General features: G+C 33.6%; 1 protein-coding gene across 3 annotated transcripts; it reads left to right on the top strand.

The window, feature by feature from the left end:
• Positions 1–36: 36 nt before the first annotated feature.
• On the top strand, positions 37–3,462 carry LOC116346867 (caspase Dronc). Of its 3 annotated transcripts, XM_031777118.1 has the most exons (8): positions 37–184; positions 286–337; positions 744–880; positions 953–1,484; positions 1,571–1,737; positions 1,806–2,020; positions 2,261–2,422; positions 2,997–3,462. In XM_031777118.1, exons 3-8 carry the CDS (start codon positions 749–751, stop codon positions 3,385–3,387), a joined length of 1,599 nt encoding a protein of 532 aa, XP_031632978.1. In that variant the 5' UTR covers positions 37–184; positions 286–337; positions 744–748; the 3' UTR covers positions 3,388–3,462. The 3 variants fall into 3 exon arrangements, with proteins under 3 accessions (XP_031632978.1, XP_031632977.1, XP_031632979.1); XM_031777117.1 differs by lacking the exon at positions 37–184 and having other exon boundaries at positions 195–337; XM_031777119.1 differs by lacking the exons at positions 37–184; positions 286–337 and adding an exon at positions 523–653.
• Positions 3,463–15,654: the final 12,192 nt, after the last annotated feature.

Here is a 15,654-nt window from a genome sequence, read left to right on the forward strand (position 1 = left end):
GCATTACATTTGTTTATTTAAAAAAAGAAAATCTGTTTATTTTCAAATTAAAAAATTGAGAATTTTTAAAAAGTGTGAACATTTGCAGTTTTTTAATGGAATCGAATAGTTATCTATATTGATATTTATTGTGAATATGCATATACATGCACCGCCATTTTTACCTTGACGTTTCAGATAAAATGTAATAAAAAGTGTACATTTGAAAGAACTAATAAACAAAAGCGAGACTGCAACGAATACTGGGTGCTGTTAGTAAATTATTTTTATTTTTCGTTTTTTTAGTTTGTTTAGATTTAATGAAATCAAATTAGTGTGCAGGCCTACACATGCAAAGGTAAGCGTGATGAATATGTAATGAAAACGAAATTTAAATAAAAAAATCCTTTAGTTTCAAGAAAATACCTTCCATTGTGTTTAAAAAAAAACAGTTTCTTTGTTGATGTATTAGTCATCATGTTTTAACATGTCCACCACTTGGACCCGCAAGATACCTCTAAATTGAAATGTTAGAGAAAAAATAGTCATTTTTTAGTGTAAATTGTGCGTAATTGTGATGTGTGTTTGAATAATTCAAATTTTATAACTGAGCTAATTCACAAATTCAATACAAAGTTTTTTTTTCACACATTCACATCTACGTACCGATAAGGGTACCGAAAAAGAACTTAATTAACTTCAATTGAATTTTACACGCCATTTATAATTCACACATTTTTCTGCCATATTTTTTTTCACATTAGCAACAATGGAGCAAGAGCATCGGACAAAAATTTTAAGCAATATCGACCGACTAGTTAAATTTACCAAATATGATATTCTCGTAAGGGCCTGTCTTGATCATCAGCTATTGTTCAGAGTGATGGTTGATAAAATTCAGGTAAACATTTTTTTCTATTTTTCTTGCGATGCAGCAAACATCCGAATGCATATATGATTTTGTCTATTTTAGTTGGCACCAACCGAAGAGGCCCGTCACAAACAATTGTTCGAAAAAATAACACATCGTGGACCAAAGGCATACGAAGTACTGTTGCATATACTCCAATTGCATTTTCCTGATGCATACGAAATATTAACCCATGTATCATATCGTACACGATATGACAATGAAGAGCCCAGCATTCGACAACTTAAAAGTGGGCTCATCCATCAAGCCACAAATCATGTGGCAAATACTCATGTTAACAATCATGTTAACAACAACAATAACCATAATTTTAATAACACCACCAACAACAACAACAACAATAATAATAATGATATTCATTACAATGCAATGCCATCCACATCGACATCCATATCGCCGAGAATTCGAGAACTGTCTAATCAATTAATTCAGTCCAGCCTAGGAAATAATCTTAAGTTACCACCTCGAAAACCACAAATTGTAGAATTTAAGGAACAAATCAACGCTGAACTACAAATGCCAGTGAAATTTTCAACCGAATTCCATGGCGAAAGTACATCCAAAGTCGGCATTTGTAAGTTTGATCCCATACAGTTTTTTTTTTTGAACTATTTTGAAGAGATTTTTTTTATATTGTTTACGCATTTCTCACCGACACAGATCCAATGCATTCGGAAAAACGAGGAATACTGATAATTGTAAATAATATACACTTTAGGAATCAATATCGCAGGCGGAATGGTGCTGAAACAGATCGAGACAATCTCGTATATGTATTTCGTCAAATGGGATTTTTTATATGTGTGCAAGAAGATTTAACAAAATCTGTAAGTACTATTATTAGTAACAAAAACACCAACAATCACCACAAATCACCACATATATCAATTTGCAGGAATTTTTGGACTTTTTAAAAAATATCATTCAGTTTAAGGAGATTCAAGACTACGACTGTTTTGTATTTGCTGTACTTAGTCACGGTGAACAGAATGAAGTGGAATTTGTGGACGGAGCAAAAATGGATGTTGAAGATATTTTGACGAAATTTAATAACTTCAATTGCCAATCGTTGCTCGGAAAGCCAAAGATATTTCTCTTCCCATTTTGCAGGTAATCATTGTTGATGTATATTTGCCATCGATTGAGCGTAGATCCTTTTTTATGCGAAGAACACAAATTCAAAATTTAAAATTTTGCGATTTTTCAATAACTAGAAATTGTGTAAAAAAAATCAGCACGTTCGCTCAATGGCTTGTGTAAATTCGAAATAACATATGGAAGAGATCATAAATAGAACAAAACATAGAATATATTACAAATTGTTGATTGTTTGTATTTTATAAATTGAAGGGGGCCACTGGCCGATCATGGAGTGATACGAAAAACACTTGAACGCGAGATAACCGGTAATCTTGCTGAAGGAATAAATGTGCCAACATTTTACGATATGAAGGTATGCTACTCAACACTGCCTGCTATAACTGCGTCACGTGATCCAGTGGAAGGTTCATGGTATGTTCAAATTCTATGCAATGTGCTTGCACAACATTCGCACGATACACACTTTGACGATTTGCTCAAAATTATTGGCGACCGAATGAATCGAAAACGCAACGAATACAATCAATTGCAAACAACAGCCAACGAAGATCGCGGCTTCAACAAAAATTTATTTTTTAATCCGGGCCTTTATGAATAGATATAGACTTTTAACATTTTACGATACACACACACACACATACCTAAAATCTAAGCAGAGCTGTTATTGGCACCGGAGAAGTGCGGGTACTCGATTATTTCATATCATTTTTTAAGTACAGCACCTGAATACAAAGAAAGAGCAGCACTTATAATAAAAGTGCCTACACCTCTGCGGCGCCTATAACAGCCCTGAAGATTCTAATTATTGACAATAAGCATTAATAAGCATTTATAATTAATTATAGATTTAAAACGTCTAAACGAATGCTGTATGTTTGCAAAATTGTTTGTCAAGAAAACATTCCGTCCAAAATAATGAAAACAAATTGTGTGTCAATAAATGTGTAATGAATTATATTCACAAAAATGTTTGTATCTTCATTAGGTCTTCATTATCAGAAAATGAAGGGATTCAACGCATAACTGAAAGTGATAGTCGAGTCACATTAACTGAGCCTGACCCGAGTCCGAGTCCAAGTACAAAACGAGAGAGCATTGCCACATTTTATGATATGAAAATATGCTATTCAACGGTATCCGGTTATAATGCATTCCGTGATCCGGTCGAAGGTTCCTGGTACGTTCAAATTTTGTGTAAAGTATTGGCTGAACATGCACACGATACACATCTTGAGGATTTACTTAAAATAATCGGCGAACAAATGAACACCAAACGCACGGAACGTGACCATTTGCAAACGGTGAGCAACGAGGATCGTGGCTTCAACAAAAATTTGTATTTTAATCCGGGATTTTATGGCTGCGATAACCAATGAGCAATAATTATGTTTGCATTTAATATATTTTTTTTTTGTTCTGATCTTTATTCCTTTTTTTGACTTTTAAATAGCTCAATTGTTTTATAATTTTACCATTTATTTTATGATTATTGTATTGCATTTAAAAATAGAAAAAAAAGAAGAGAATATATTGTAATAATTTATTGATTTAATTATTATTGTCAAAATGATGGCCATCAAAATTAATTTTGTATTGAATACTTTTACAAGAGAAAAAAATGAACATATTTTAGAATAAATTTTTTCGAATCTGATTTTATTCGTAACGTTGTTTTATTTATTTTGTGACCATAATTTTTCAGTGGCCGTGTTCATTTCCAATGATTTTATCTTAAAAAATTTAATTAACAGTGGCAATTAATTTTCTTTTAAATTCTGAAATTAAATGTTTTGAAAACGATTAAATAGAGTGGATGATTCTCATAGTGTTGTTCATGTTTTGAATGCAAAAGCAATATGAACCACCCGCCACTATTATTGGCAGCCGTCAGTTATCATATTGCAGCTCATAGTAATAAAAATGCAAACACCATAAACACGAAAAAGCGAAATCAGAAAAAAACACACACAGAGAAGAATACAGAGAGGGATAGAGAGAGAGAGCAAGCAAGAGAGGGAATGACGGAGAGGTAATATACGAGTGGCAAAGATCAAGTCGCAAAAACAAATTTCGAATTTAAACAAGAATGGTAAGTTTCTTCCATTTTATTTAGTCGCCAGTCAGGCCGACAATTATTGCAATAGCTGTGTGTGCTATTCAACTCGCCATGTGATTCAAATTGTCACATCATCATAAAAGACAAAAACGCATCAAATAAACTGTACTTTTCGTTCGCATTGGTTATGTGTATGTGAATGTTTTAGTTGTTATTGATATTAAATATGTATAAAATAGATAGGAAGGAGCCGGATGAGCTGATGTCTGAAAATAATCGCATTTAATCTAATATATGTCATTGGATGGTAATGCGCATAAAATCTTATTCTCCTTTTAAATGAAACATTTTCCTCGTTTTCAAAAGGATTCAAGGCAATCCTTGTTTGCATGCATTTGCATCGCACGTTCAATTTGCAAACATTAAACTTCTTGAGCTTCGTTGATGTTATGGCCGATTAATGAGTTTATACAAGTTATTTTGATATTTGCTTTGAACATTTGATAAAATTGTACACACATAAATGCAAACGAATATATTCATTAATGTTTATTATAATTTGTTTTGCATCTCTATTAAATCCGTGCACGATCAAACGATACAATAATATTCATATATACTGGGGCCACCCGTGGTCGAAATTCGACCAATTTATTCAAAATTGTATATTTTTATAAACGCTTTGGATGATTTTGCTAAATTATGTTGATGATTAATCGGGCAAAACTATTTTCTGAATCGTCAGCTTTTAATTAAATGGCATTTTAAATAAATGGATTCTAAATTTCTGAAATTCGTTGGCAATTGTGACTTGCACCGAAAGTTCTATGAGATTTGTTACCGCTGTTATGATCCTCTTTTGGATGCCTTTTCAGAAGAACATGGAAAATAGTAAAGCGTTAGGGAGAATTTTAGAAAACATGGAAATACATCGAGAAAATCGGCTAGGAGTAAAAGAAAAGGGAATAACTATTTCCAAAAACTATATGTCTTTAAGTAAATTAAAAGAATTTCCTTCTTGGATATGCTCATATGGACTTAAATACAATCGTTTTACCATATCTGGAACAAGAAACTGACATGAATTGTCGCTTGCGAGACTTATTCAAAGATTTGTTCAAAGCTTCACTCGGACGCTTTTATGAAAAAACACTTATTAATAAGGAAGACTTTGCAGGACGATAATTGTTGGAATTCAAAACATACGGCGAAAATTGAATGCCCCCAAGATTATTTCGCAATAGTTCGAAATAGGTTGGAGAAAAATTCTGCAGCATTGATCAATTTACTAGAACCAACTTGCGGTGTTTATTCAAATGATTTTGTATTTGAAAATTTTTATGCCAAAGTGAAAATGTGCCTACATTCAGAGGATAACTTAATTTATCAGTTATCCAAAAATATTGTGTCTGATAGTGCGATGTGGATCGAAATGAACGAAATTGCTCAAAGTAAACGCACTACCAAAGAAGCCAAAATGAGAGCATACGATTTGAAAAGACAATTGGAGAGCTCCTGTCTTTATAATACCAAATCCTTGGATAAGGCCGGCGAACCATCCGTAACACGAACGCAAGTTGATGTTAGTTGTTTTATAAACCATCAAATTTTGACCGATTTAAGAGAGATAATGAAGAATAGAGGATTTGGAGCAAAAAATGTGGTACGATTGATAGGGTTTTAAACGGAGATGAGATTCAATTCTATTATGATTCAAACCTTTTTCCCACCATACTGAAAAAATATCATCATAAATAAAAAAAAACTGTATTCAATTAGATCACATAAAAAATTATCTGATGAAAAAACACTGATTGTATTTAACCGATTCAAATGTTCACAGGAGTCGTTGTTGCAATCGTTGAAGTACCAGTTGCAGAACCATAGAAATAAGACTGACTGAAAATTAAAATAGGATAAGTTCGATGAGATATCTACGCGATACTTTTGATAACAGCTTTTTGTCGATTACGTAAACTCTTACCAAAGTATTAAAACCCCAAAATTATTATCTCGTGATTATGATCTGTAAGAGGGCTTTGGGCCTGTTGATTGTAGTCATATACCATACATTTCCAAATAAAAATAAAATAAAAATAAAATAAAATAAAAGCAGTTTCAATCTGTGTTACATTTCCATACATCTGAAATGATGGACATTCGACATGAAGTAAGACAATAGATTATTTCAATTTTTTTTTATAAAATCACTTACATCCGTAATAGTATCGCGGACTGCAATATTATCATACAAATTCAAAACCAATTCTGACAGATCATCTATTACTTGCGAACTAATACTTTTCCAGTCAGTTCTTAGTTGGTAGCGGAGTTGCGATTCTATTGTCAAAATGCCTTTCTTTGATAAATAAGTCATTATCAAGATTTCCTCTGTTTGATAAATATGTCTCTTTGAAACATATCAATGATTCTTTTTCGTCCTTTGAAAGTGACTTGGAAGCGTTCTGCGTGTTTGTATATACGTCCAAGTTCTATAAGGGTATCGAAGCTTTAAATATTATTATCTAGTTAACATCTTCAAAGCCTAATTGTTGCACAGAAAATATGGACAATTGTACATGATTACACAACAACAATTCAAATCATTCACACCAATGGCCACTACTCACAATGGTAAACGTGATCATTTTGATTTTTTTACATTGATGCGTGAGAAATGTCAAGCAAACACGATCATTTCAAATTGAGTCAAATTAAGACTGTTTAAGGAAATGTGCATACATTTTTCAACCAAACAGAAACTATTTTACTATCAAGAGTTAGTTTAGTATTTTTAAATGTCATAAATCAGTTTAATGATCAATTTTTTTACATTAATATCTCATTGACGCAAGGGGAAACTACCATTTATAATATAAACTATTTTCGTCTAGTTTCAATAACAATTCAAATATTTATTCAGTATTTGCTAGTGCGATCTACTTTCTTCTAATATTTCTAGTGAATTTAGTGTTTATTGTCGCCATTATATGCAATGCTGACTAGTCAGCATGTTTTGTATGGTGGTGTTACATTTCAATAAGTTATGAAAAGAAAGAAGTCTCGCTTTCATTCTCAGACATTCATATAGATAAAAAAAATCCATGATATGATATTGAAAGACCCGAAATTGAAATTGCGTGAGATAGTTGAGGCAACACACATCTCAACTGAGCGGGTTTATTGAGCTAAAAGGAGATTATGTTGAAGAATAAACTCGAATTTTGCCAAAAATGTTGTGTTTTCCTTGTTGGGTACCTTACTTATTGAAACGCCTAGTATATATGATTGTCCGAGAATGAATGTGAGTCTTTTCCTGAGAGTTTATTGAAATGTAACACCGCCATACAAAAATTGCTGACTGTCAGCATTTTTTGTATGGCGGTGTTACATTTCAATAAACTCTCAGGAGAAGACTCACATTCATTCTCGAACATTCATATATAGTTCATATAGGACGTTATAATTTTCGTAATATTTTCCACCAATATTAATTGGCTCCAATTTTTTTTCGGTAACTCAATTTCATTTGCAAATTATCTTTTCATCCATGCATAAATATATATGGTGTGTAGATCACTTTTCTCTATGTAATCAGAGTGCTTGATCATGTGCAATGACAATCATAAAAATTTAATGTAATCGTCACTTGAATGCGAACACATTCGTTAGACAATTTGAGCCTAATTTGCAATGAGATAGAGTCAATTTCACATCGAGCATCTGAATAGTGTGACAAACGTCTCCTTACAAACGCTCTACATGTTTTATGGTGAAGTAATGAATTGCGTTCAATGCAGGAACACCCGACTACATCATAACTACAGTCATATTCGATATTTAATTGAACTGCAAACAAATCGTTAAAGAAGTAAAAATAGCTGGTTGCGTTGTTTGCGTAAGAGTATATATATTTTGGTGAGCAAAAGCTGGTATTCTGTCAGCCATCGGCAAACAGGCACCAAACACGATTTTTTTTCTGTCTAGAATTTAAGCAATTGCTGGAGTCGAAAATCTTCTATTCATTGACAATTTACTACACCACTTAGATGATTTTTTTTATTATTGTGATTCGACATTTTCTTCTCTTCGATTGTGTGCGTCTCTGTCACTCTTATTCTTTGCACATTTGTGTTCATTTTTCCATTTTGTTGTTTTGGGCTTCTTACGCGCGTTTTTCTTCTCTTCTCTTCCGCGCGCACTCTTTCTGTTTCTATTTCTCGCTCCCTCCCATTTGCTTCATCACAAAATTCATGTTTCAGTCATTTGCCAAAGATACGAGTTTTCCCCTCTCATCCATTCGGCAAATGTTGTATGTGGATATAGTAAAAGGTCCGTTATACTATATGTTGCCACATGTACACTTTCAAATGGAAAACCGTTGAGAGCCAAATCACCGATTTCAAATTCAATCGATGACTTCATCCTTCTTTACATTTTATGCACTTAAAGCCCCACACATTTGAAACTCTTGTCTCATGAATTCTCATGGTATTCAGTTTGTTGTTTTGCATTTTCGTTTTATTCTCATTTCATTTTATTTATAATAATTTGTCTGAATTCGCATTTATCTATATGCGCAGCACATGTATTCATGTGTGAGAAGTGCACACAAGTGTGTATCGTTTTCATCATTAAAACGCATCTTTCTAGCATAGCGTCTAATTTTATTTTATTTATATCTAATTTATATTACTCTTTCTCTCTCTCCAACAATTCAAGAACGAAATTCAAGATAATCTGGTATGAAAAAAAAAATATTATTGCTTAAAATTTTTTAATCATATCAAATAGATGCGATTGTGTTCAATCGATAGTTTGGCAATTTAATGTGCATCGAATGACAAACAATTTTGATGAGTTGAATCTGGCGCCGATTGGTAATCAATAAGCACCCCATTGTTTCGTATAACCACAAAGTATAGTTGGGCTAGATGCTACCACTTTCGATGAGTCAGTCTGTCGTCTTTAAATGGGGTTCGCATTTGATGTGTGTTTGCAAACACAAAACATAATTGTATTATCACATACAATAAAAATCAGTACATATTATTAATAACACATTGAATTGTGTCACAATTGGTTATGTGATACATTTAAAAGGCGATAGAATAAGTGTGACCGTGAATGCACCAAATCGACTGTCGCGATCACGAAGAATGAATGTAAACACACTTTCACTAATGCATATGCATTATGTGGAACATTTATTAATTGTGTCCGCAACTATTATTTTACGCATCGTCTTTCACAAAAATGTTATAATTTCCTTTCTCTTATGCCGTCGCCGGTTTATGAAATGACATGCGGTCAATAACTACTTTCGCACAAACGCACCAACAACACCCATTAAGAATGTGATTTTTCTGTATCATATTGCAAATAATATGACCATGTAATTACATATCACCAAAAGCTATAGGTAAACAGTGTTGAGTATCACTGCAATGGATGCCGAAAGCAGTGTATGTGCCATTCTATAGCCGGATAAATCGGTGTTGCAAAGCATGTGCGATGTTGACACTTTAAGAGGGGAGAGAGCACAATGAAACGATGACATGATAATGGAGAGGGCAAACAGATGCAATTGCTGGCAATTTACGGGTCATAAAAATATCACCATTTAATGATAGGTGCACTTGGGGCAGATTTTCCACATTTAACATCCCTTTATCTTCTCCGTCTCTGTCATTCCCACTTAATTTATTTTTTTCTTGCTCAACACTTCAATACCTCCACGTCCATTGTGCAGTGTGCACACAGAACAGTAATGATGTGATAATCCCAGGGAAAAAAAAAGAGAATGTGATTTCATTTATTCACGCAAATGCAATTGTAAACGTACATTTCTTGCGAGATTTTATTTTTGAAAAAAAAAAATGAAAAAAAACATGCGAGAAAAAGATATGAAATTCCAAATTCAAGCACGCGCATATATTATGATCAATTTTATTGCATCTATTTTCATGAGACTGATTATTATGTGATTCATTTACGGAACAGAAGCCTCGTGGCGTCACCAACTCCGTCGGATAGAAGACGGTCTGGAAAGAAATAAGAGCAGCAAAACTCGCGAGAACTTAAAGTGAAAATCAACTTCTCATGACATGGTATTCAATTTGATTCTAATGATCATTTCGAAGATTGGATGCGGTTGCACAGCAGAAAGAAAGAATAAATGAAATGAATCGAGGAATGGAGACAATGTGTGTATGTGCATGAGAGAAAGAGAGAGAGAGAGCGAGAGACCGATATGCGGATAAAACGTGCCATTTTACGTTGAAAATTCTTATGGTGAAAAATTTTTGGCAGCTTTTTTGGCGACACTACCAAACTTTGCATAAATGTAACTTTGCCATCGAAAAGTTTTTCTCCTTTTCTCTCATTAATTTGAAATATCGCATTCTGACTGCTGACTGATTGGCGCTCACATTGTTCCAAATGAAAAGATATTTTACAGCCAAGGCAGCTACTGCTGTGTATGTTCACTGTGTGCTCCTTTATAAGCGCAGAAAATGACGTAATAATGGCAATGAGGAAAAAGACAGAAAAAACCATACACACACACAAACCAAAAACAAATGAAAAAAAAAAACACGAAAAGCGAAAAAGAAAAACGGAAAATGGTATATGTGATCCCTTTCCACAAGTAGTCATAATAAATGCTAGCTAATATACCGTAAAACAACAAATAACAACTATATTGTCAAAGTTAGAACACCCCTTGCCGTTTGCATTCGTTTATCGTTTCGAACGGTGGACGGAATCTTGCACGGTTTGCAACTATAAGTTGATTTCAATTTGGTTTTTGGTTTTCGTGGTGCGGGGATTCAGAGGGTTGCAGTGATGGCGGCGACGACGACGGCTGTTTTTCTGTTTCGAAAACAATGTTTTTAAAACAACGTTTCAATAGATTAAAAATCCTATTAGCGATATGAAAATATCTTGTCATTACATCGAAAACAACGTTGACTACTTGGTTTGATATTGATGTTAATGTGCGTGTACTATGATTTCACTCATGGATTTCAATGTAATTCGTTAGTAAGTTTCTGGGTTCGTTTTTTTTTTTCTTTTTGTTTTTGTAATTTGTCTTTCGTTCTGTACATTTCTTTCTTTCATTTGATTTTGTTGATGTGTTGTTGTTGCCGCTGTTTTTCTGTGCTGTGACTGACTGTCGTTGCTCTTCTTTTCGTTTTATTATTCTCGGTCCGCTTCTTCATCATATTTACACTAGTGTGGTCTGTCGCGTTGCCGCTACTCCTTATGGGTATTACGCGAACGTAAACACGAGGACGACAGTCTCTGTGGCTCTGTGGATACGTCTCGTCGCATATTGGCGACGAGGCGACAGGCTCACAGGCACCTAATACTCTATTCGGCGGAGGATAATCGGAGCCGCCAAAAATGTAAAAGAGAAAATATTTTTGTGTTATTCGACTGTATGAAAATTATATAGCTATTGGTTGTTCTCAATTCTCTTCTCATTTTTTTTTTCGTGAGTGCCAAAGCCGGAGCCAGATCAGAACCAAAGCAAATCGCGTACAAACAGTTCATATCAAATCGCCGTACAAATAACCGAGACATGTTGAGAGAAAGCTAAATACAATGCTGTCATCTTTCTTATAAATGCAAGTACAAAGCATACTGGAATGTTGAGCGGCAGCAACAAAAACAAAAACAACAACAACAACAAAAAATAACAAAATCACCATTAAACAGCCATAGCACAATGACTACGATGAACAGTAACCGAGGATAACGGCGACCATCTTCATTATTCTCAACACTCATCACATATTACGCGACGCAACACAATACCAACCTAAACACCACTAACAATTTATTTATATATATTTTTTTCCATCATTTTTCCGTTTGAAAAATATAGACTGCATGATTTGTTGTTTCAATCGCTTTTTATTACATGACGCTGCTGCTGGACGATGACGGCGTCGACAACAACCCGAAAAATATAACCACTATTGCAAGTGGCGCGGCGGCAACTATGTCGCGACATTGAGACTATCCGTTATAGTTTTCTTCCTTCAATTTTGATGAGTTTTGATTTGGTATTGTTTTCTCTATTAATTTTATGTCACCCAGCGTTCATATATATATATATATATTCCAGTAGGATGATGGCGACAACGATTTGCACAGTGCCAAAATCATGGCAGCGTATAATTTAATTAGTAGTCATTGTTCCGTATGCAAAGTGCAAGATGCAAACTTTGGCCCCTATGGAATGGCAGAACAGTGTCAAAAAATGCATTCATTATCAAAGCAATGTGCCGCTTTGTTTATTGGAGTGTTTACAATTTTATGCCGTATGCTCGTTGTTTTTTTTTATTGTTGCCGCCAATGTTATCCATTACTGATACAGCTACTGCCACGATTGCTGATGTGGCTGCTGCAGGAGATGGAGATGATGCTTATTTTCGCTATTCGCCCCGAACAATTTTCGACGCGCTTAGAATCTCTCGCACTTTGTGTCATCATTATCCATTTTCACATGCACAAACGCAGATCGAACAAACGACGATAGCGTATGGACAAAATATTCGCGGTTGCTCCCTCTCTCAACACCGACCTAACACGATATGTGCGCGTTTGTATTGGACTTGGATAATACACACACTTTTACATTTCGCATTGAATTTTTCCATCTCCGGCAAAATATTTTTACACATTATCCAATCCATGTAACGGAATATGTGAACGGTTGTAGTGGTGTGCAAATATTGTAATTGTTGTATTGGTTCCATTCGAACTTTTCCACGCGACTCTATTTCCCATTCAAATTTTCTTTTTATTGTTTATTGAGTCTTGGACGCCGGTTTCATCTCAATTTTATGAGTTGTTACACCACACACAGAACACACATATCACAGCAACCCTTCGACAAATTCGGAGTATATAAACATCAACCACCACGCGGTTTCTGTTTAGTTTCGAAAAGACTCGATACAAACGAACAACTTTTAACACAACACTCGAACACGACAAAGACACCACCAAATAAACCAATTGCCAATCTTTGATTCCCAAATGTGGTGTGTCTTATTTTCATTTAAACCGAATTCATAACAGTATCAATAACAATATTATTATTATTTTTTTGGTCAACTTACAATCAGATATGGGCTGATTGAATTCATTTCAACTAACTTCAGCCAGCAATAGACAAGACAGATTTTTTATTTTTAAAAGACGATTTTAATGTTTAAAATTGAAAAAAAGTATAACAAAACCGTCAAACGAAATTTTGCAACCCCTGTAATTATACACATACACCAAAAGAGAAGAAAAAACACGAAAATTATTGGCCTTTAACCTATGTGCTTTCATAATTAGTGATAAAAGTATATATATATATTTTTATAGTCTTAAGAAGTTTTTTATATTTAGAATTTATTAAACAAAACTAAATAATAATAATAATAAAAACATTATGGCGAACAAAAAATTACAGTAGAGAATTTTATTCCAAGTTAACGATTTTTTAACACGATAAAAACCAAGATTAAAATTGTTTTTTTTTTTTTAATAAATAAATAAACGAAAAAAAAAATTGCTAAATGATTAAATTGAATTAAAATGACTGCATGTGATAAATAATTTAAAGAAAAAAAAAAAAGAAACGAAAATAGTTCCTGATCTAGTTGGTGATTTCATAATTTTCAATCGAACGATCGGTAAGTTTGTAGTTTTTTTTTCACTGTGTATTCAGTGTTTCCGTCTATTACATGTTTATGTGTGTAAAATTGTAAATTTTCATAAACTTTCGTTAAAAATCTGAAACGTGACCGTCATGCATGCATTTAAAATGCAATTCTCTCTTCCTCTTTAATTTTAATTTATAATTGATTTAATAATATAATATGATCTTTTTGAAAATTATTCTCTCAATTAATATTCACATTCTGACACACATGTTTGAATACGTTGTTCTCGAAAGTCCATTACAAATAATGCAATGTGGTTAGAAGTAATGAAGCCGTCACTGTGAAAGACTGACATTTTTGATCAATTAAATTAAAGCTTTTATTGCAGAGGGAAAAAAATAAAAAGGGAGAGATAGGAAAACACACAAAACGATCATCATAATAATGTACAATTGAAAAAAAATAATATTTATATGAATTTTTGCGATCATGATCGTCGTATTGCTCAATTTATAAAATAATTACTAAATATAATTCCATTTAGTTATTACTTGCATAAATATTCAAACCACTGTAGAATAATAATAAGAAGAAAACGGAAATTATCACGTCGAGAAAAAAAATCGTTTAATTTCAACTAACATATTGCAAAAATCAACTACTGACTCTCGAGTATATGCATGTGATGGAATAAAAAAAATTCACTCATGATCAAACTTATTTTCATTGTGCAAGACGGCATTTGGTTAACTAGCCGTGGTTGTGAAGGCAGAAATGTGTCTTCGGCATTGTGTCGCTTTGTTAAAGAAGGCGCCATGCATTGTCTCGTATCGGATACGCCATTCCCTCATATAAAATCGACATTATCTTTCATTTCCTTCTGTGTCTGTCTCTGGGTGCCTCTTTTTTCCTCTCCTCCTCTGTTTTCGTTTCGGTGTGCATACATATATCGTCAATCGTCGGTGTAGTCACCAGCTACGTTTTGGATTAATTTCATATTTTTTTCAATTTAAATTGTTTATATATATCCCTGCTGTGCCCATCATCATCGACATCGTCATGTGCACGCGATCCAGCATAACTATGATTTTAATTCGATGGAAACCAAAAACAATTTTCTACATCATGATTTTAATTAAATTATCCATCATTGTGCCGATGAAGTCGGCCGCCGAACGGATGGGAAAATGTCACCTATCCAGATAATATTCATTTGCAATGTGCTCTCAATTCTTTTTTGTTGTTCATCTCCATTAGGTAACTATGCAATTGACTGACTTTGCGTTGAGTTTCGTTTTGTACTCACCATTGAGCATGTGTTAATTTTATCCAAGTTTCTTTGTTCTCCTCAAAACCAACTTAACAGACACTTTAATTAGAATAACAGGTGGTTGGCTTTTGTTTTTATCCGTTAACATGACGTTGTTAATCTACCTTACATTTTTTTTACATATTTCATTCGGCATACAAGATGTTTGCTTTGGAAATAAACATTTTTGGCGCCGCCAATGTGCGCGTATTTTTCTCTCTCTCCCTCTTCTCTGATAATTTCTTTTCTTAATTTGATTCCCACTTTTATTCGAATATGTAAACATGCATTGAATGAAAGATCCGTGAAATGAAAAAAAAAAAAGATGTGCGTGTTATTCTGCGCGTTGTTCTGCATCTCATGGAAACAATCTCTTCTGTTTCACTTCTCTTTCTTCTCTATTTTCAATTGGATGATATGATACCATTTTTTTGCGCTACTATTCAAAAAATAAATGGCAACGCCGATTTTTCGCCGAAAATGATCATTTCGAAAGTGAAAAAAAAGCTCAGAGTACAGAAAAAAACACCGAAAAATCAAATGAGTTGTTTACATAAGAGTCGGCTCATGCTTATTTCATAGTCGGTAGTTAAATTATGCGTTGGAACGA

The sequence above is a fragment of the Contarinia nasturtii genome, unplaced genomic scaffold (assembly GCF_009176525.2).
Source record: "Contarinia nasturtii isolate CC-2019 unplaced genomic scaffold, AAFC_CNas_1.1 Cnas_scaffold_1699, whole genome shotgun sequence".
In the NCBI taxonomy this organism is placed as follows: Eukaryota; Metazoa; Arthropoda; class Insecta; order Diptera; family Cecidomyiidae; genus Contarinia; species Contarinia nasturtii.